This window comes from Thunnus albacares, chromosome 14 (genome assembly GCF_914725855.1).
Source record: "Thunnus albacares chromosome 14, fThuAlb1.1, whole genome shotgun sequence".
Classification (NCBI taxonomy): domain Eukaryota; kingdom Metazoa; phylum Chordata; class Actinopteri; order Scombriformes; family Scombridae; genus Thunnus; species Thunnus albacares.
In genome coordinates this window covers 24,045,073-24,068,021 of record NC_058119.1, presented here as the reverse complement: position 1 = coordinate 24,068,021, position 22,949 = coordinate 24,045,073, and the positions used below count along the sequence as shown (strand labels likewise).

At 39.4% G+C, this 22,949-nt stretch overlaps 1 protein-coding gene across 5 annotated transcripts in view; it reads left to right on the top strand.

Annotated features, from left to right (window-relative positions):
- Nucleotides 1–22,655, top strand: part of ugp2b (UDP-glucose pyrophosphorylase 2b) — a 36,557-nt gene extending 13,902 nt beyond the window's left edge. For 4 of the 5 annotated variants that reach the window (XM_044372858.1, XM_044372859.1, XM_044372854.1 and 1 more), the window contains 7 exons: nucleotides 6,306–6,491; nucleotides 10,632–10,765; nucleotides 14,920–15,217; nucleotides 15,982–16,179; nucleotides 19,197–19,439; nucleotides 19,672–19,776; nucleotides 20,423–22,655. In XM_044372858.1, coding sequence (XP_044228793.1) covers nucleotides 6,306–6,491; nucleotides 10,632–10,765; nucleotides 14,920–15,217; nucleotides 15,982–16,179; nucleotides 19,197–19,439; nucleotides 19,672–19,776; nucleotides 20,423–20,530 — 1,272 coding nt within the window. In that variant the 3' untranslated portion in view covers nucleotides 20,531–22,655. The remainder of the gene's footprint in view (nucleotides 1–6,305; nucleotides 6,492–10,631; nucleotides 10,766–14,919; nucleotides 15,218–15,981; nucleotides 16,180–19,196; nucleotides 19,440–19,671; nucleotides 19,777–20,422) is intronic. The other variant, XR_006407131.1, reaches the window with a different exon arrangement.
- The last annotated feature ends 294 nt before the right edge of the window (nucleotides 22,656–22,949 follow it).

Genomic DNA, 22,949 nt, shown 5'->3' with positions numbered 1-22,949 from the left:
GTGTGTCTGTGACACTTTCGAGGACAAATTTAAGACTAAAGACCAGTTAACTGGGGACAGCTTGTCCAATTGGGGACAAACCATGCCCCCAACTTGGAAGATTTTTGATTTTTGGGTAGTTACGGTTATGGTTATGGTTAGGGTAAGTCCCCAGGAAATTAATGTAAGTCTATGTTATGTCCCCAAAAGTGACCTAGGTCAACGTGATGAGATGAGTGGTGAGATGGTGAACGTGGTGAGAGTGAGAAATGAAGTACGAGAAAGCCGCAGTCTATTTACTGCTGTACAGCTTTTTTGCTTGCTTTTTATTTGCTGCCTGCGGCTCTATAATTGACTTCAAGTCAATATGATTTCTTGGCATGAAACTTTTAGTATTATTACACAATATTATTATAAGATTTTATCACTATTTTTTTGTTTTGTTGTAATTTTTGTTATTCATGATGATTTGGCAACATTTACTATGTATTTCTAAGCCTAAACAACTCATAATTACTACCGGGTCAAATTTGACCCATAAAACAACAGATGAAACTTATTTTTTATAGGCATTAATTTAAAAAAAAAAAAAAAGACAAATGATCAAAACATGTTTTATTGTATTCAGTAGGTGATTGTAGAGGATGTAATGAAGCCTTGTTTAGATAAGAAAAAATTAAAAGTATGTTTCACACATCTGAACTTGAAATCGGGTCAGATTTGACCCAAACACAGTAGGAGGGTTCACAAAACATTTTGTTACCAAAAACATGTCTAGAAAAATACATACAATCATCACATGCAATATTCCTACAGTAACTTACATTTCTCTGTTGAATTTACACCTTGACTTGGTCAATATTATCTTTGTTTTAATCAGTCATATCATATCGTAACATTGATTGAACAACAAATTGGCATCATAAGTATCAAAAGGAACATTGCTGTTTCCTTGTGAAATATTTAGTTTTTCTGTTTTCAAATAATGATCTAAACAATTTATTATGTTCTCTCAACACTATTTTTGTATGCAGTTCATTCAGTATGCCGCACACTGACCGACTCATGAGCTGACAATGACAGGAATGTTACTGTTTTAACAGACGTCATTGTTAGTAGTATAATAGCAGGTAAAAAAAGGAGTGTGTGATTGGTATTTTAAAGATGCAGATCTGACTCAGCCAGTTAGAAAGAGGCACTGGATTTACCTGCTCTGAAAGTCACAGTCATGACTTCTCTTACACCTGTAATAACCTGAGAGATCTTCACATTGCTGTAAATGAAGACCTGCCCAAAATACTGTTTACACACAGCTGACATAGTAAAACTTCTCCTGTAACTGCTAAAATACTGTCAAGGCACTTAGCACTGTAGCCTGTTGGTGTTAGTGAAACACCAAACTGTCCAATTGGGTTGGAAATGGTTCAAGATCAGAGTCTACCTTTTGAAAAACTGGACAGCTGCTTTTCGGGATGAAAACCATGAGTGACAAGAAAATAAAGTCGCTGTAAAATATAAAAATGATCGTCACTGGTATTTTAGAGACTGTCTTGAGGTGAGTTTGAGAGATACTGACATTATTGTGTATTTGAGGCTTCGTGGAAATGCGAGATTCAGTTTCTGACTCACTTCTGACAGATGATACAGAAACATCTTCAAGGTGCTGAGACTTGAACAAGATTGAGTGATATGAAATGTAGCATGAAGCTGTTTCACTTTTGCAAGTCTTTTACGTCAACAAGTGATGGCTTTTAGTTAAGACATGTTCCAAACAATACTTGGATTACAGATAGTCTGCTCTGAATAGGCGGCACAGCACAAAGACAAATAAAAGATGGAAACATTTGAAAATAAAGAACGTTGCAGCTTGCCGGTTTGGTTTCATTTTGCATAACTGCACAGTTATCCTGCATACACCAACCAATGCTACTTTCATAACATCCAATGCAGATGGGTTTGCAAAGCCTCAACATGCAAAGTCAGTCAAGATTTTGACTGTCCTGCATTACATCCGACAAATCTCTTCACACATAGACAGCAAAATGCCATGTGAACATGCATTTTAAATGACAGTGTAGTTTATTATAGCTTCCCAAGGCTGCACATACAGCAGCAGTGTTCAGTTTTTATAGTGAAGGGTGACTAAGCTCTGCACCACTCTTGTCCTTGGGTCGAGGACTGGAAGCCTCATCGCATACAAGCTGTAAGAAAAAATGCTGGAATGTCAGACAAAAGAGTTAAAGGCACGCAGCAGTGAGAGCTTTTAAAAGGTCATATTGTGTTTATGTCTGTGTGTGTATGTGTGTGTGTGTGTGTGTGTGTATGTGTGTGTGTGGTATGTAAGAACTGTGATAGAGGAAGAGACAATTTCCTGCATTGTGATACTGTGCTGCAGTTTTGTGCGCCTAAGGAAAGTTTTATGGGTTTTTTTTTTGTTTTTGTTTTTTTTCAAAAGTGAAACAACTAGAATGATGGAAAGGATGGAAGAATGCAGACGCGGCAGTATCTATATGTAATAATATATGAGATTTACATGTCAGGAGGATTTTCTCTTAAATTATTAAAAGCTTCTGTTCTTAACCGCAACCGCGGCGTAGCTCTATGGATACCAATGTCTGTCTGTTTGTCATTCAGTCCACTACTTTGGTCCAGACTGAAATATATGTTACAGAGTATTGGATGGATTGCACCATCAAGAGGTTTACATTTATGGTTTTCAGTAGAGCTGCAACTATTTTGATAATCGAAGAATTGTTTGAGTAATTTTTTTCAAAAGTGCAAAGAATTCTCTGGTTTCAGCTCCTCAGATGTGATTACTTAATGCTGTTATTTGTCATACATGATAGTAAATTGAATATCTTTGGGTTTTAGACTGATGGTTGGGAAATTTGACTCTTTCTTTATAGACAAAGGGTTAGAGTTAGTTAATCAAGACAATAGTCAGAAGATCAATCATTGCAGCCGGAGGTTTGAGTGAAATATTTTGACAACTAGGCTATTTGATGGATTGCCATGAAAATTTGTATATATATTCAAGGTCCTTAGAGGATAAATTCTGTTCACTTCAGTGATCCTTTGACATTTCATGTAGCACCACCATCAGATCAAAGTTTCAACTTACCCAATGGTTTAAAAATACCTGCATAACTAATGACATTGACATCAGCCTAAATAGCAAATGTTTACATGCTAACAGGCTAAACCAAGATGGTGAATCTGATAAATATCACCTGATAACATCAGCATGTCAGCGTTGTCACTGTGAGCATGCTGATGTTTGCATTAACCTCAAAGCACTGCTGTACTTATGTGAACCCTCACAGAGCTGTTAGCGTGATATTTTAAAATATTAACATGGATATGGGCTCATTACTGCATGAATGTCCACATTAATGCACAAATAGTTTGTGAAATCACTCTCATCATATATCTAAGCATAAGTCAGTTGTAGTGAATGTCTCACAGCATGTATACAGTTATTTAACCACCACTACAGCATGGCAGATTTAAAAATCTCTCACATATTTGGACATTAATCATTCTCTCACATGTACGAGTGTGTTTCTGATTTTTCGTTGCAGATGTTTGTGATATTTGAGTTGCATGTTGCTTTTGATTAGGCAGCTTTAGTGGAAATCCAGCGTGCATTTATACACCAGAAGTCATATGTAACCTTCAAACCAGTGACCAGTGTCTCATCCGGGAAGCAGTGCAGTAAGGTCAACAACAAATTAAATAATTTGTTACGCAACTCTCTGAGTTACATCAACCCTTCCACTACTCTTCCGTGTTAATAGTTTTTGAAGTCAGTGTAGTCTGATTCCAGTCATGCAGATGTCTTTCCTCCTCCTTTGAAGGTGATTAACATGTTATGCAACCATATTTTAGTTGTATAACATTTCAAATCCTGCCGGCATTTCTTTGTATCATTCCAAAACAGAAATCCATCACTGGGCTTATTGCCGTAGATGAAATGTCAGTTGGATGTCTTTCAGGTGCTAACTCCTGCAGCTGACAGCAACGTGTCAGTCAAAGCAAGAAAAAATCTTTCTCTAGATCTAATGGCTTTAGAATTAAAAGAAGTAGTTTTATCCTAGCAGTCTGGTCTAAGACAGGGTCCCTGCCAGCTACTGAGTGTTAGTTGGAGTAGCTAGGAACAACAAACACACACACACACACACACACAGAGCAGGAAAGAAAAAAAAAAAACAGTGCCCATCTGTATTGTCCAGAAAGGGGAAATGAACATCTGGGAGTGGAAGCTGTTTCCCTCTGGGGGTACAGGGCTAGGATGGGGATCCCAGATGAAAAACACATTTCGCTCCACATTACTACACACACACACACCAGTGACCTATCTCTCACATTTTCCCCCCTTGAATTTCTCCCAAACCTTTTCAAAGTTTCCAATACCTGCAGAGAGTTTTATCAATCAACACTGTAATATAAAACAGTGAGTGTTTATAATCTGTCTGCACAGTTATCCTGCAAGTCAGTTAACACATTTAGCAACTTTTTACTCTGAAAAATATTTTTTTGTCCTCCAAGACAACAGCTTTCCGTCTACGTGAGGGACAGAGTGTGAGCGGCAGCTGCCTCGAGGTTGTCTGTTGTATTTGTAACTTCATCCTCGAGGTGGGGTGAGGTGAGGGTATAGATGAGGGTGGGGGGGAGGGGACACCAGAGACACCAGAGGAGAGGCCGTCTGCTTCCATCAGGAGGTCTGCTTTGTGTCAGCTGTCACTGATTGGTGACTCAGTGCTTTCAGCAGGAAAGGACACAGTATGACCCCCGGCCTTTTGATATCCTTACACACACACACACACACACATACACATCATCTAATAGTCACAGCTCTTACTCATTCATTTTATTTTAAGTATGCAGGCAAACTCACATGGAGCTAGACTCAAACACTGACACGCTCACTCACACCCTAACAACAAAAAGCTGTTGTAACATCTGGTTAGGATTGTGGTATCCCTGGATGCTTCTGCACATTACTCACAGGTTTTTTTAACTTGGTTTTAAAAATTCTTTGTGAAAGAATAAAATGAATTCAGGCTGGATGAAACTCGGGGAGAAACACGACACCAGTGGGGAAGAAGTACATGCTCTGCTGAAAACGGATCTTGCAGCATCTTCAATTTAAATTAGAAAATTCTTGTGAATTTCTGCCTCACAAATTAAAGGTTTTGTAATTTTAAAGTCACATCCTCTTTCTTATCCCCACTTCGCTTTCTGCTCTGAGGGAGAGAATGAAGGAAGTCAATAAATGATGTGTGAATACGCTGATGTGAGAGCTGGATTATTGACCCAGTAATGTGGCTTCACACACACACACACACACACACACACACACACACAGTTCACTGTACTCCAATGATTTTTTGCTGCCTCGCCAACAGCAGTGCTGCAGACATTTGGAACCAGCTGTGTTGTGCATTAAGTCATTGTAATTACTGTTATCAGCACCATTCACAAAAAAATAAGCATGTTATGTGCTTGTGTCTTAAGTTTTTTTTTATGCATGTAGCATTTCTTTTCTTGTTACAAAAAAGAGCACTTTGCAACAGAACAAATTAACATCGTGTGACATTTTCACATTTCCATGTCAATTCAGCCCATTACACTGCTCCATCTCCTCCTCTTCACTAATTAATCAGCCCACACTCAAAGCACTCTGCATCTCCCAGGCAAAAAACATCACCAATTTGTTTTCAATAAGCAGTAAAATCAGTCAAATCCAAGAAAAATACATAAAATTATCACAAACTCCATTGATTCACAGGTGTTCTCTGGGATGTTTGGTACAGAGACAGAGTGGCTTGATCCCACCGGGCGCATCTGCGTTGCGTTCCGGCTGTGACTGCTGACCGCAGCCACTCTAGTGAATGCTTGTGATCCCACCAGACATGCTGCATAGAGCATCTGGTCAATTTTTAAAATATAACAGCCTGTGCAGGCTCCCAATCGTATATCACATCATTACATCAACATATGTTATGACCGGTGGCACCAGTCCAGAAGGAAACCGGTCAGAGGATATTTGTCACATTAGACAACGAGAGGTTCATCTTGGAAGTGGAAAATCACAAGATGTTATGAGACCACTGCTGCCATGACTGCCTTGGTCCCTGGTTTCCTCTCCGGGTACGCTTCCTCTGAAACGCTCCTGGTGGGGTATGAAATCGTGCAGAGGACAGAACAGCTGTGCCTGATGGGATCGAGGCATTAGAGTCAAAATAACAAGAACTGTAAAGTCATTGCTGTTGCTGCTGTTTTCTCTGACCGTCCATCTGTCTCTCTTTTTTCTTCTCCTCCAGATCCAGCCCTACGATAAGATCGCCGCCCGAGGCCTGCCGGACAGCGTAGCTGACAGCCTGAACAAACTTGTGGTGGTGAAACTGAACGGAGGCCTGGGCACCAGTATGGGATGCAAGGGCCCCAAGAGCCTGATCAGCGTCCGCAATGAGAACACCTTCCTGGACCTCACGGTGCAACAAATAGAGGTAAAGAAATCAATAACAGACTATAAGACCTTGGTCTTGCTTTCTTAAAACATGAAACATAAGGTTCAGTCCCACTCCACACCTTAATCGTTTTTGTATAGTCCCTTAGATTCTTCAGGTAGCTAGAAATAAGACTTTATAAAGGGATAATATGCTAATGTTGTGTTTATAGCTTGTTGTGCCAAAAAAAAATCAAATGAATGTAAGTTTGGGCTTGATGCATTTAAAAGAAATTAATAAATTGACAGACAAGTTGGCTGATGAGGCATTTTTAGGTGTTTTTATAGAGCAGACTGTAGAGTAATGACAGGAAATGAAGGGGGAGATGTGGGGGTGAAACGTTGACATTGCGATTACGTGGCTGGCCTCTTGAACCACTTGTTCACCAGGGCGCTACGTGCTAATAATAGACTCAACACAGAGATGTGACTTGTTGCAGGCACCAAAACTCTGTCACCAAACCTCACTGCTTCTTTCATTTAGGTGTAAGAACCAAATGAAGTGTTCCATTAAGAAGTAGGATGAATCATTTCAGGCGCCCATGAAGCTCAAACACTAACTGTCTCATGTTCTGTGTGTTCTTGGGAGTTTCTCTTGACTCTTGGGGTTATTCATGTTTATTTTTTTATTTCTTTAGTAGTCATAAAACCTCTTTTCTCAGCCCATAAATCCATCAGTGGATAATAGCTTTAGGTTTTCTTAACTCTTCACAGTCTGCAAGTTTTTCTTTTTCTCTCACAGTCGACAGCCTTCATTTATAAGTCACATTCTTACTGGAGCCTAAGCTTGGCAGCAGGACTGACAGTTAGATGTTGCCTCACTGAGAGGTGCGGTCGTACGCAGCGGAGCGTTGTCACACCAGCGCTCGTGATGTGGCTGTGATGTCAGAATGGGTGGGGCAGGGGAGCAGGGAGTGATGCAAACATCTGCTCCGTGTAGTGTTGTTTGCTCCAATGTTTAAATAGTGTGTGTGTGTCTTAATCTGCTTTTAGACTGAAGAGCTTAGAAAAGTACAGAAAAAAAAAATATCAGAGGATTCAGGGGAAAAAAATTAATCTCACCTTATGAACTGAAAATTTACAAGCGTCTTTTCCTTCCTATCTGTGATGCTGCACGTGCATCTTCCTCCAGGCACAAGCCCCTATTGCTTCATGTATCTGAGGTGTCGGGAGGAGAGACATGCGTTCTTGAAAATCAGCTTGAGGGTCTTTTTGAAAGGAGTCCAGTGTAATATCTTGGGGGTCGGGGGAGGAGTTGTAGTGAAAGAGGATCTGTTGGTGTGCAGGCAGGCAGGCAGGTCTGCGGGATTGGCAGGGAAACAGAGAAGACTGTGTGCTGGAGGAGAGGAGTATATACGGAGGGCGACGGCAGTTATTTGTGCATGATCATACATCAAGACATGACATGTCCTATTTAAAAAAAAAACCCTTATTCCCCACACCAGCAGTACAACCAGTCCTTTGAGTCATTTATGCTGTTTCAAACTTAGTTTATGTTCTTTATTAATCTACTGTATAATAAAGAAATTCAATAATCGCAGCTTCAAGCAGCTTTTACCAGGTAAAAGCTTTGCCCTCATATTGATTTCAGCTAATGAATAATACATTTTGGGAGAATTAGATATAGATGAAAGTTGGGTTAACATTTTGAGACAGTTGTAAGAAACCTATCCAGGTTTGTCAGTGAGATGGTGATGCCAGAGCTGGTGTAATAATTAGTAATACTGTGTAACTGAGTTTATGTTGGGAATGTGTGTGTGGCTGAGTGCTATTTGTGTGTGTGTGTGTGTGTTTGTGTTTCATAACAGCCCCACGGGACGCTTCTCTCCTCCCAGCACACACTGCTCTCTGTGTCCGAGTCACTGCTCTCCATTTTCTGTTCAGGTCTGGTCAGATTACCTCCTGACTGAAACAGCCTGTTTAGAGAGAGAGAGAGAGAGAGAGAGAGAGAGAGAGAGAAAATGGATCCCATACACACACACTCACCGACTCCTAACCGCATCTCCTGAGTGTGAACGCCCCTCTCAGCTACTACACTGCCTCAGTCAGAGAGACGCATTTACTTTGGACCACTTTAGTGCAGAGATCTGTACACTCTCACTGAGAGCAGACGTGGAAAGATTTGACAAAGGACAGGCTTACTGGAATGGCGCCATCTGGCTGCAGAAAATCCATATCTTTCACGAGTCCACTGTCTTCTAACTAGACAAAAAACAGTGCAGTTGTAAAGTTGTTGCTTATGGCTTAGATGTAAGTCTGTGATCAGGATATCTTAAAATAATGCAGAGGCACAGACCACTTTTTAATATCAGAGATCTCCAGATTCGTTTGAAGTAGTCTATAAAGCTTCTGTCCACATTAAAAACCTTTTACTACAAACACTGTCACAAAAGCAGATGAACTGAGAGAAGCACTTTTATAATGGAAACCAGGTCCATAGCTACCAGTGAGGACACTGAGGTCATGTCCTCAGTTTTTTCACAAAAATTGTGAGATTTTAAGGACCCTGAAAACCCCAAAACCCTCAAATTTCATGGCTGTATTATGTATTAAGAGTTGAAATTATTGGTTTGTTAATCAGTTAGTTGCAGTAATTTCGCTAATCTATAATCAGTTGTTGTTTTTGTAATTCTTTATGCAAAAATGCCAAAAACATTCACTGGTAGTGGCTTCACTGGTCTTCTGTAATAGTAAACTTGAAATCTTCGGGTTGTGGACTGTTGGTTGGACAGAAAAAGAAACATTTGAAGAAGTATGAAAATTGCACATAGAGATGCTTTAAGATTACCAGTGTATCCAAGAGACGCACTGTTCTCCATAACAGTGAGGCTTTACTCAACTGTGGAAAAATGATCAAGCTAGTTTTCCTTTCTTTCACGGTCACAGTCATCCCTCCTGTCTTTGCCTTTGGTTGTGTCGGCCTCCCCACACACCCAGTGTCAACATACTGGAAAGCAAGTTGCTGTAATCCTTTTTTATTTTTAGTTTTGTTTGTCATACATTACGATGCGTGCGTGAGCATTAGGAGGGGTGCATCATTTAAACTGAGCTCTTTTACATCCTGAAGTGTCATGACATTTACACAGTGAGGTGTTGGAAAGTTACACACAGTTTACCCACTTTTATAACTCTAGCAAATGAGAGATGAGTGTTCGGGTACGCCTGATGTGAAGTGTCTGGACATCTGGGCCAACACCCATCCTGGTTACTTAATGTTTAAAAGACAAGAAAGTTAAGAAAAGTTGATTCATTCCTTGCTTTCTCTCATGGGAAATTCAACTCTTGCTCAACTTTATCATCGTCCTCTTCTACTCACTTTAATTTTCTCTTATCTCGATAAAGATAAGAGAAAATGCTTCCATCTCTGCTTAGGTCTCGGTTCACTCTGACCTAATCATCGAGTTAGGTTAGTTATTATATATTAGATAGTTATTGTTTGGACGGACGCTGTGTCTTTGGCAGTTTTTCTCCTCAGTATTAGTTACATGTTAATCCAACAACTCAAACACATTCGAGTTGGTTTTGTAACTGACGATTTACACATCAATTAAACACAACAACAAAAAAAGGGGGCATTTACAAGAAGAATTAACTTTAACCTTGTTTTTTTATGACTAATCCAGTATTTTATTGATTTTGTTATATAAACGAATACAAACATTCTCTAATATGCAAAGTGTAGGAAAAAAAACAACACCTACACACAAAGAACGAAAGAAAACATACCAACACCAGCAGATATACTGTACATCTGCATGTACAAATGCTTACATATACATACAGTACCTACATACATACCTGTATTCAAAAGGACTGCTTACTATAGTGTCCTGTCTTTCATTATTACATACTATAATCTCATTTCATTTACCTTCAGTATGATTAGTTCTATTTTCTTACAGGAACATCTCATTTATTCACATAAGAGCTGAATAATCCATCCATGAAAAGATGTTTCAGCTGGAGTCTTTCAGCCACTTAACAAAACCTGCATCCCCACCATCATACTGGTCTGGATCATATCTGAAGCTCAAAGCATATACATAAATGTTCCTTCAGACCCTCGAGATGTCCGACAGTCTGCAAGTCTGCATTATCTATGACTTGAACCTTGTTGTTTTTTTTTTTATTCTTCCCACAGCACTTGAACAAGACTTACAACACAGATGTGCCTCTGGTCCTCATGAACTCTTTCAACACAGATGAAGACACAAAGAAGATCTTGCAGAAGTACACACACCACCGCGTCAAGATACACACCTTCAACCAGAGCAGGTGAGAGAACACGGTACTGACACGTAAAACGAGTAAATGTCACGTTGAGTGAAAGAGAGGACTCAAACCAACTAGAAGGATTTGACTCTTTAAGGTCAACAATGTAGGAAATTAAACACTGAAACTGTTATTTCACTTATTGTTAATGTAAATCTTTCACACACACACTCCTGACTAATATTGTATTGATTCAGGTTATATTTCCTGTCACACTACACCTTAAACAGCAAAGACGGCCAAGAAAATGTGTGCGCTGAAGCTCCAGTCGTACTGCAAAAGTCAGTATCAGTGTTGTCAGACGTATGAGACACTTCCACTCCCGGTTAGCAGTATTGAACCGAAACACGCCAACTGAACTCAACCTCCTCTGATAATGAACTAGTCTAAATTCAGTGTCTGAGTAGCCAGCGGACAATCGCCTGCTGTGTTCTGCTCCTGATTCTGTGCTCAGACTGTCAAGAACTGCAGCATCCAGACAGGAAATGTCATGTAACGTATGGAGAAAGACATTCATATTTAATGTCTCCAGTTTGTCAGTCAAGTGGAACTTGCTTTTCTTTGCTATTTCCCTTGAATTTTTTAGAGCACTTGCATGTACTGTGTGCTGAAAGGCGTGTAGCACAAAGCAGTTTTGGACGGCAGTGTGTTGGTGGTTGTAATGTCAGCACAGAGAAAGCGGTTAAATGTCAATCAATAAAAGAACAAACAGTGCGTGGTAAAGGTTGTGACAGTAATTCATAAAAGGTAAATTAAACTCTGCTGCACGTCGTTCTATCTGGTGTTCCAGTTGATGAGGGAAAACAATTTGCTTTATCCACCGGACAAATCCAGACGTTCTCCAGCCACTTTCATTATTCACCAGCCAATAAGAACCACGTAGTTACCTGCCAAAGGTACGAGCAGAATGAATAGACTCAGCAGTCACATTCAGAGGTCTGGCGCTGTTTGTTTGTGATTGTTTTTTAAAGCTTATTTCAACATTTGTGCTCCAAAGATCTGGAAAATTAAATTTATTTTAAATGCAAATCCTGTTTAGAGCTGCAATCATTCTGTTGATTATTTTGTCAATTAATCAGTTAATCGCTTGGTTTATTAAATGTCAGAAAATAGAGAAAAATACCCATCACGACATCCTGAAGTCCAAGATGACACCTTCATATCGCTTGATTTGTCTGATCAACAGTCTAAAACCCAAATATATTCAATTTACTATCATGTGTGACAAAGAAAAGCAGCAAATCTTCATAATAAAGAAGCTGGAAACAATAAATATTTGTCATTTTTGCTATAAGAAAATGACTTAAACGATGCGAAAATAGTTGCTGATTAATTTTCTGTCAATGAACTGATTGACTAATCAATTAGCTAGTTGTTTAAGCTCTTTTTAAATATAACTAATAAAGCCGTTTTCTCAAATTGAGTAACAAAAACAATGGAGTAAATGGCGCAGATAAAATAAAAATACAAAAGATACATTTTAGATGCGTGAGAACAGACTAAATTGCTTTGATCTCTTGTACGTTCGGCTTCATTTTCATATAAATACATCACACACCCTTTTAGAGTCATGCAAACACAGAGTGAACACAACTTGTTACTCAGCATTGTTGTGTTAATATTTGAATGTCTTCTGTGAGGTGGAATTAATCTCAAAAAGAAACCCAACAACTTCCTTGTGTGTGTGTGTGTGCTGCATATCCTACGGATCCCTGCACTAATTAGTTTGCTTCCTTCCTTGTAGTATCATTGTGTTTGCGTATGTTTGACCTTTACTAAATATGATTTACTCAGCTGTTGAACACTTACAGGAAGTGATTTTCAGTTTCCCCCAAAAAACAGTTCAGCCTGTTTCTCCACATTAGTTCGAACAACCACAAATTCCCTCCAGCTGTGATTGATCATTGGGTAAAGTTTAGTTTTACTTGTAGACAAATTACTGAAAACAATCTGCAGTTGTACAACAGATGGATGGTTGTCAGATGAAAAGAAGAGAAACATTTCTTTAACAGGAAGACAGGAATCATTAAAGGGTAACTCCACCAATTTTACACATAAAGATCAGTTTTCTCATCACAGAGAGTCTTATCCAGCCTGGAAGGAGTCAGTCAGTCTGTTTTTATTTTGAACATTTAAAAGTAAAAAAAAACAGATAAAAACAAAACACAGATAACAATAAAATGAAATAAACCTATACAAGAAACTCAATAAACCAACTCTCAACACAAAGTAAATATTACATGTTGGAAAAGGAAGAAGTATTCCTCCTACTTTCTCATCCTTAAACTCATATATACAGTTTATGAACAACAAAACAATAAACACTGATGATGTCGTCCATGTTATCTCTGTTTGAAGACTGAATGTTTATCACAGAAAGCCTGCGTTATAAACCTGAGGGAGGATCTAACAAATAGCACAGTTGCATTATGGGGAATGTAGGATCCAGTCTTTTCGGAGCTTGACCCTCATTAGAGAGTAAATTTCAAGATATCTCAGCTTTGAAAAATCTGTCTCTGATACGTCCCTCAACTTAATGGAAGTGACGCGCTAAATGGAGTACATCAAGCACCCCTTTAAGGTTTAAACAGACTTCATGATATATGACATTAAATGTACTCTGTAGTGTTTTAATGAGTGAGTCCCCATTAAGTTTGTGTCTTGTGCAAACTGGTGGTTTTCAGGGTGTCAAACATAAGTCTGACAGTTGGTATTGATGGCAGTAATGCATCATAAAAGGCTGCAGAAGAAGAAAAAACACAAACTGGTGTAAAAATATCCAGAAATAGTTTTTAAATAATGTTTTCTGAGGTAAGGAATGCATTTAACATGATTGTAAGGCCTTAAAGACACAATTTGAATTTTGAATGTTAACTAAAATATGTTTATTCTCCAGATACCTTTACTGCAGGACAGATAAAACGCTCCACAACTTATGTTGGAGGCATGAGAAAATGGAAAATCACCGCCAAGATCAGTTAACAACTCAATTGTTATTAATACTTATGTCAAACAATCCAAGTGATCCTCTGATAAGATGTACAGTCGTGTCCTTTTGGACCCTGGGAAGAGTCACTGTTCCCTTTAAGGCAGCAGTAGTGGATACAAGAAAAACATCTTTGTGGAGGCAACAAAATGTTCTTACTTGAGTCTGAGATGGCACAAAGCCTTTGAACTCTATGAGCTCATATCAAAACCACTCATCTGAAATATCTTTCCAGAACAGTTGGCTGGGATTAATCCTCCATTAAAAAGGGCCTCGGTGCCTCTTTCTTGCAGTTGCTCTCACCTGACCAGCTCATCTGCACTCTGAAATATCCTCAAACTGCCAAAATCGCAGGCGGCTCCCACTCAGTGCTCTTCCTCACGATGAGGTTTGTTAACTCAGCCTGACGCGGATCCTTCTTAGAAACCCTTTGATCAAGTTAATGCACATAGCGATGATGGCTTGGTCCCTTTGGCTTGTTGCCTCATCTGCCTTCTCAGAAAGAAAAAAAAAAAAAAAAACTTTTAAAAGTTTACTTTCTGGCAGCGTTTGAAGTCCTGCAGTGATATAAAAACAAATCTACTGACACGGCACTTGGCACGCTGCTTTGTTTCAGAGTCGTCAAGGTTTCACCTCAGACGTGCAGCAAAAAGATTTCACGCTGTTTTCTCTTTGTGTTGTTTTATCTAATTAACATGTAGTGAGATTTCTTTTATTAGAACAACCTTCTTATTGTTATATGAAACAGATACAGAACTGTTCATAAGAGATCCTCAAAAACAAAATGATCATTTAAATTTATTGCACTAAATCAAATTGTTATATTAGGTTTTTTTAGTTGAGCCTGGTCCTATAGTCTTGAAATTTTATAATTTAAACTTAGAAACAAGATCTTATGACGTCTCATGGCAACTGATACCTTAGAGATATAAGAGTTAAATGATGTTTAGTAGACCTGAACTAAAGTTGGTGCTACCGACTATGAACTACTTTATTTCCCTCCTTGGATCAATGAGTTTGATCTTATCTTTATGACAGTTTTATCACATTACAGTACGATACAATGAACAACACTAATTTATGATATTGAGTTACCATCTAGCTGAATGTTGAGTGTTTATACACCAGTAAAAGTGTGTCTGATCTTATTATGAACTCTTCTTCTCTTCAGGTATCCTCGCATCAACAAAGAGTCGCTCCTCCCTGTGTCAACAAACTTGAGTATGACCGGGCAAAGCGCAGAAGGCTGGTACCCTCCAGGTCACGGCGACATCTACGCCAGCTTCTACAACTCCGGCCTGTTGGACCAGCTGATCGCTCAAGGAAAGGAGTACATCTTCGTGTCCAACATCGACAACCTGGGAGCCACCGTGGACCTCCACATCCTGCACCACCTGGTCAGCCAGCCCAACGGCAAGCGATGCGAGTTCATCATGGAGGTGACGGACAAGACGCGCGCTGACGTCAAGGTATGTAGAGGAGGAGGAGGAGGAGGAGGAAGAGAACTGGGTTTCAGTTTGGAGTTCAAATATTTAGTTTTAGTTTTTGGAGTGATACTGTTACATTATTTGCTCTGTTTCTTTACATGTGGTCTTGTTCTACATATCAGTTTGTGCTGCGTCATTTTAAAAGGTGTCTTTGTACTAACATCACCAGAACAAATGAACTTGTACTGTGTGTTATATCATGTAAAGAGAGAGCTTCACATTTAAACAGAATTTGTCTTTTTTGCAGAATAAATGGAGATTAATCTCAGTGTTTCATTGCTGAAAATGAAAATTATCACAGTTGTTTCTCACTTGGTCTTATCAGTATTTAGTCATGCAGATATATTTGGTTTCATGCCCAGGTTTTGAGATATCCAAAACCAAAACTATCTGCATGCACCAGACACCACTGGTTTTTTGAAATTTGGGTAAACTGACCCTTTGATTTTTCAGTGGGGGAAAAAAAGCTAAAATGGCAAAAGGTGATATTAATAATTGAATATATGATGCAGCTGATCTGGTCTGTAAACCCGATCTTATGGATCCTTTACATGCCAACAGCCAAGTTCAAAGGCAGGTGTAATAAATGAAGGAGATTCAATGATGCTCAAATCTGTTACTTATTGTCACCAGCGATCTTTTTATTTTTTTAAATGCAGTGGCATTATGAAAATTATAGTTCTCAGGGAAAACAAAGGCAGTTTCTAGTGACACATGTTATAAAATTGCTGTCTCTGATTTTTCAGGGTGGAACGCTGATCAAGTACGATGGAAAACTGCGTCTGCTGGAGATCGCCCAGGTGCCCAAGGCTCATGTGGACGAGTTCAAATCCGTTTCAAAGTTCAAGATCTTCAACACCAACAACCTGTGGATCTCTCTGGCCGCTATCAAGAGGCTGCAGGAACAGAAGGCGATGGACATGGAGATCATAGTCAACCCCAAGGTGAGTACACGATACAGAACACACAGTCGAACACTGACGTTTACGAAGCCAAAGCTTGTGTAATGAAGAGTATTTGCTGCGGTCAGGTCATGTGGTTTGGATGACAAAGATTCCCACGTTTACGACTTGTTCACGTCATCGGACAACTCAAGACCGCTGAATGATTATAGAGTTGGTCGGAGTGAGTGACGGTGAAAAAAACTGCGACTTGACAACATGAAATTAAATGTAAATCTGAGTTTAATCACCATGAACGACACATTTGGCAGAAAACTCAGAATCTTATAATCACGATAACTCTGATACTGACATGAACGTATCTACTGACATTCAATCAGCAAGTAAAAAACATAGAAACAATAAACACAATAAAACATTAAAATAAAATACCTGTCCCCATAATCAACCCAGTTTCTCTGCATGTCTTTCACTAATGTTTGTACAGTAATGACTCTGAAATATTAAACAGCTGTGAAATGTAGAGTATTAGTTAAGTCATTCAACCACATTATAATGGTTAAGACAGCGTGTTTCTTTCATTTCTCTCATGTTTATGGAGTTTAGTATGGTTCACTGTTGATTCAGATGAATAATTAATAAAAGACATTAGAAATAATGTCAAAAAAAATACCAGAAGAGTTTAATTTTAGAACACATTAAAAAAAAACAACTATGGCTTAAAGTTAAAGCATCTATCACATGTGGAGATACTTACGGTTGGTTATGGAAAAAAGCAGCTTCACATCAGAATCCATCAGGACAAATAACACGAGTCTTATCCGTCATTTCAACAACAACATAAATCCTCTCGTGCATTAGTGAAACTGTATATATGTCCATTCTGTATGACAATCTGGTCTTTATGTCTATTTCTCTTCCCTTCCCTTCCCCAATAAATTATGGAGGCCATCAAAGTGAAATGACTCATAAATGTCCTTGTAATAATTCGCCATGTATGAGTCTCAAGCCTTGAGGGGGGGCCACTTCAAAGAGGGAAGCACACCGGGGTGCTCAGATGAAACAAAATAGATTTACTTTCGGTAACGAGCCGACCTCCCAGAATGATATCACCTGTCCTATTTCAGTGCGACGTTAAGAAGAGATATCAGCACCACTCTCCTCTGCAGAGAGCCGCACTTCTGAAAAAATCATAAACCCACATTTTAAAGCCTCTCTGTGTTCACTTTGTTGTCATGTGAGGTTTTTGCATACAAGGGAGCGGAGTCGGGGGGAGGAAGGGGGGGGGGGGGCGGGGGGGGCAAAGCAGTTTCAATCCAATCCAGTTTTCTGGTCACCTCTCTGGTGACTCATCTGCCCCACTTGGACTCCAATTGAAGCTGTTTGTGCTGAGAAAGAAAAGAGTATGTTTGTTTGCGGGATCTCACACAAACATTTTCCTTCAAAGACGTAAAAATTTAAAGTTGTCTTTTATTCTACGGAGCAGTTGAAGACCAACTGTGTTAAAAAAAAACATATTGTAGCAGCTGCAGTTTTCTTACACATTTCTTTTTAATAAAGCAAAGAGTTGTTAAAGAAAAGTGAAGATTTCAAAAAGTATATGTGATATCTTTTCTGATTTGGATTACCCCAATTTTGCATGTCTTCCCTGCACATGTTTATCCTCTGTTGCCTCCCTAAAGCTCTTTTCTTGACGGAGCCGCCCTCTTAAAAGCAGTGCAGCAAACAAATTTGACTTAATGTGATGATGCTGATGTTATTTTGGTTGTTCTCCTCAGGGTATGCAACCCTGTAACCAGCGTAATAAATTCACCGCTGCACCCCAGCTTCATTCCTGATTATTGCTTTCCGGGTCTCTAGATGTAATTTTCTAGCTCTCGGCTACAGAATCGCACACTGTGACATAGAGACTGTTACGTAACTGGTGATAACCGCGCAGAGCTGTGAGGCTTTATGTAAGTGTGTGGTCCCATCTAGGTAAGAGTGCAGCACTAAAACTGCAGAGTTAGAAGGGCCCCGTTCCCATTATAGCCCCCATACATATTGAAATATGTGCAATCGTGGTACTGAGAGGCACTTAAGATAAAAGCAGCCGTGGAGTGGTGAGTGTTACATAAATCCTTCTGATAGCTACACCTGAGACCCAGATCATGATATCATTATATGTTGTTATGTTACCTTTCACTTCCCAAAGTAAAAAAAAGGAGTTAACAACAGCCATACTAGCAGCTCTGTGAGGCATTCATAGCAGTTCCTCTAATAGTTGTCAAGACATTTTACTCTAAATCACAAATGTTAATGGCACAAGAGGAAAAGTCAGAGGATCAGAAGTCAGTAGGATTCATCCTCTTGGAATCAAGAATATCTGTACAAAATTACACAACAATCCATATAATCGTTATCAAGATATTTCAGTCTGGACCAAAGTGGTGGATCGACCACTATGTCTAAAACTCTGCTGATGTCGCTGAAAACTACTATCAGGTTCTGGATGTTTGCCATTTTTGGAGAAACAAGGTTTTTACCAATAGAGATGACAGTTATTATTGAGTAATCGTGTTCACAGTGAATCACAGACATGTTTTAAATAAAGTAGCTTCAGTGCAGAACTGTTTGGGAGCTGCTGCATAACAAATTCAAATTTATTTCATTGGTATCACTGAAATTAAGTAAAAGTAAGAAAAAGCAGACTGCATAAGCTTTACAGTTTAAGAGTAATAATTCAAATATTTTAGGAAAAACAACACAATTAAGCTTTTTATGTAAAAGGATTTCAAAATGAAACTTGGATGTTTATCTTAACAGTCACTTATCTTTATGTATAATTATAGTTTGTGTTTGTTTTCTTGTGGGTTCCTTGCAGTTCATGAATGCATTCAAATCTTGCACAAGTGGGTTTAGGTGTCTGTGAGAGACGAGGAGAGCGGAAAGACAGAGCAGTAACTTCCTCTTAGTGATAGGAATCAGTGCTCTCATTGCACGAGCAGGCGAAAAAAACAACCACGTTACTTTCCTACATCAACAAACATGTCCTCTCTCATGTGTTTGGTTGCTTTTAGACGCTTGACGGCGGGCAGAACGTCATCCAGCTGGAGACGGCGGTCGGCGCCGCCATCAAATGCTTCGACAACGCCATGGGCATCAACGTCCCCCGCAGCCGCTTCCTGCCTGTAAAGACCACGTCCGACCTGCTGCTGGTCATGTCCAACCTGTACAGCCTGGACGCCGGCTCGCTCACCATGAGCCCCAAGAGAGAGTTCCCAACAACGCCGCACGTCAAACTGGGCAGCTCCTTCACCAAGGTAACGCTCCGTATGGAGACGGTGAAAATGTAAAAATGTGTTTGATACTAAAAGTTTGCACCACTGTTTCCTCAAATGCAAAAATTTCTAGATGTCAGAAAGACATTATTTGATATTATTGTCCAAACTAGAATTTAAAGTATTATTTGTGGGTTAAAATGTTTTGCTGAAGGATCTGTTGGGCTGAAGTGATTAAATAGATCCTAATTCTTAAAACACTGTCTGTGTTCAGGTTCAGGAGTATCTGACCCGCTTCGAGAGCATCCCCGACATGCTGGAGCTCGACCACCTGACTGTGTCTGGAGACGTCACCTTTGGGAAAAACGTTTCACTCAAGGTTAACATTTTCACTTAAATGAAGCTTTAAAGAAAAAGATAATTTTCCTTTTTATGGAGATCTCTGTATTGTAAACCAGCATCACTGTAGACTCATGAATTACATTTGGGTTTTAAAAGGTTTCAGGGGCTCAAATGGCACAACATGAAATTTGTATTTGTTCTAAATGTGCAGTGTGATAACCCAGAAAGACTATTGCATTATTTATTCTGGTGCCCACGCTGATGCTACGAGATGCGAGAGGTGCACTGTGGGTCTTAAAATGGCCTCAAACCTCAAGTGATTTTGACTCGCTGCCTCTTTTAGTTTTCATATTCATTCATGTGGTGCAGAAACACTCTGGGCAGAGATAAATCTTATAATTTCACTGACCTTTCTCTGTAAAGGAAGTGTAATCCTGAGAGATTATAATCTGGTTGTGTGTTTTAACAAAGGTGATGCAAAAACCATCGAGTGAATGTAACAGAAGCTTTCAAGTCTTTGAAAGAAACAGGTCGTGGTGGCAGGTTGCTGAGCCTGTCATTGATTTATTGCTTTAATTAAATCCTGGTTTGAAAATGTCACCATGTCACCCTTCCACGTCTGACTGCGCTTGTTTTTTATGTGCTGCTAAACAAAAGCCATCGCTCTTCCCCTCCCCTTACAGGGAACCGTCATCATCATCGCCAACCACGGCGATCGGATCGATATTCCAGCCGGCTCCATGCTCGAGAACAAGATCGTATCTGGTAACCTTCGCATCCTGGACCACTGAGGCCTTTCTCACCCCTTCCAACTTCAGCCACCCGCCCTCATCATGTGACCCAGCTAGCTTTATCCCAGTCATGTGACCTGTTTGTCATGTTTACCCGACACCAACAGATTGTTAAGAGGATGTCGCTTTCCCTTGAAGGCTGTGTGTGATTGCATGTGCAGAGCTACTCTGCAGTCCCAACATTAGGAAGTAGTTTACATGGTGGAAGATGGGGGTGTACCGCCCTCTAGAGGCTGTTGATAACATAATATAAACCTCTAATTGTATTAATAATGAGCTAGTCATGGCTGCCACTTTAAAAGATTATGAGCTCAGCACTAGCCTATAATGTAAGTATATTCATGTTAGAGAGAAAACAACAAATCAGATTTATTGTCTACTTTTCTTGAACTGTAAAGTATATTTAGGGATACTAACAAGACATCAAAGAACAATCGTCATCCTCATTGTGCACTTAACAGCACTGCTAATGCAATCACATTGTGTACTTACATAAAGAGGTAAAGTCATGGATTGTAAAGCTACGGAAGAGTTTTAGTTGTTTATCTTAAGCACAGAGACTTCACTTTAGTACTTAATATGGATCCAAAATGCAGCTGTTACATGAAAGAAATCACTGGAATAATGTGCAATCAGTCAGTAATCAGTCTATCACAGGGTTCATGCATACAAATACACAACTATTTACACTCACAGAGCAGTATAATAATAATAATAAGAAGAAGAAGAAGATAAAATTAAGAAGTCCAATAAAAATATAATGAATAAGTGTTTGCATAAGTGTACCTCAGACATATTAACCGTTCTGATCAATTTTGCATGATCATCCACCAGAAATTGTTGCTGCCGTGAAAAGCTTGTCTCACCAAAACTGTCATAACAAAATCATGTTATATAAGGTTTCGGATTTATAAATTTTTGCCCACTTGTGCAGAACAAGCTGTAAACACAGCACTAATACTGATTATCACATTATAAAGTTTGATATTGCAAACAGTCGCCTATTTACACAGACAAAGAGCAACATTAGCATTTACGTGGGGTCTTGTATCCTCCCACCTGACGATTATAAGTCCAATATTCACTCTACTTTTCAAGTCTTGAGAAAAATATCTGTCTCTTTACCTGCTAAACGCTCCGCCGTGTTCACCAGCTGGTTACTGCAGTTTGGTGCAGAGCTGAAAGACAGTAAAACGCTCTGTAGAGAAGAGATGAACCGCAAAATCGGGTGATAATTCTCTGTGAAACCTTCAACATACGTGTAGTCGTTTGAGCTGTTGTTGATATAAAGATATTGACTAGAGCAGCTTTCAGTTACAGGACAACATCAGTACAACAGGAATTAGTGGAGCCTGAAGTGAAGTCTGTGCCAAGAAATAAATTGCTAATATTTTTCCAGAGCAATGACAACTGTGATTTCCACTAAATAGAGCGTAGAACATACTTCCACTGGATATATTTACACCTCCAGTGTCCAGAATAACCTGAGAAGCTCCCAGGAGTTTGTGCCATAAAGGAGAAACAAAACGTTACACATGTGATGCCTAAACAACCTCTGTCTGCTTGTTGCTCTTGAGCTTTTTCATGATGTTCCTGTTTGAAGACTGTAATGATCATATCCAGGCAAGATCACAATGTCATGAAATGTATGTAATAACTGAAATTATATCGCTTTAAATTGAAGGCCTTTCTTTTTTGTACAGTCCCTGTATGATGTTGGAAAATATCACAGTGTTGTGCGTTATTTTCTGTTTTTATCCAGTATGTGTGCTCACATGTTTTATGAAACCTGATGCCTCCATTTCGGTGTCAAACCTCTCCTGTCGCCTCTGTCCATCCCGCCATCCAGCATTAACTCTTCACACAAAGCAAGACAGGAGGTGCAATATTATCTGCAGTGTTGGTTTTACACACATGCACACACACACATACACACATACAGACACAGAGTCAGCATTTTTAAAACATGCACACAAAGTTTCAGTGTGAGAATACTTGAGTTGGGTCTGACAATATTTGCGGACCAGGAGCCTGAAAGCAATAAGTGTTGATCTGTGACAGTGACGAGGTCTCAGCCCAGTTCTGCCTCCTCAGAGCTGAATAAAGTGCAATATGAAATACTGAACGTGTGTCATCTGTTGTGTCTTCACAGTCACTTCATCCAGAACAAGAATTTAGTCCAGTGTCATTTCCACTGAGATGACCAAACCATTAAAAAAAATAACTTATTGATACGTGCCAGAATACAAATGGAAATTAGAGTATGTAGTGATTATGTAGGAAGTCTGTCGAGGGGCAGCTTCCAGGAGCTAACCAATCACAACAGAGTGTGTTCATCAGTAGGAGACAGGAGCTAAAACAGCCTGTTTCAGATAGAGGCTGATCTGAGGGGCCACATAAAATAAGGAGTTTTTAAATG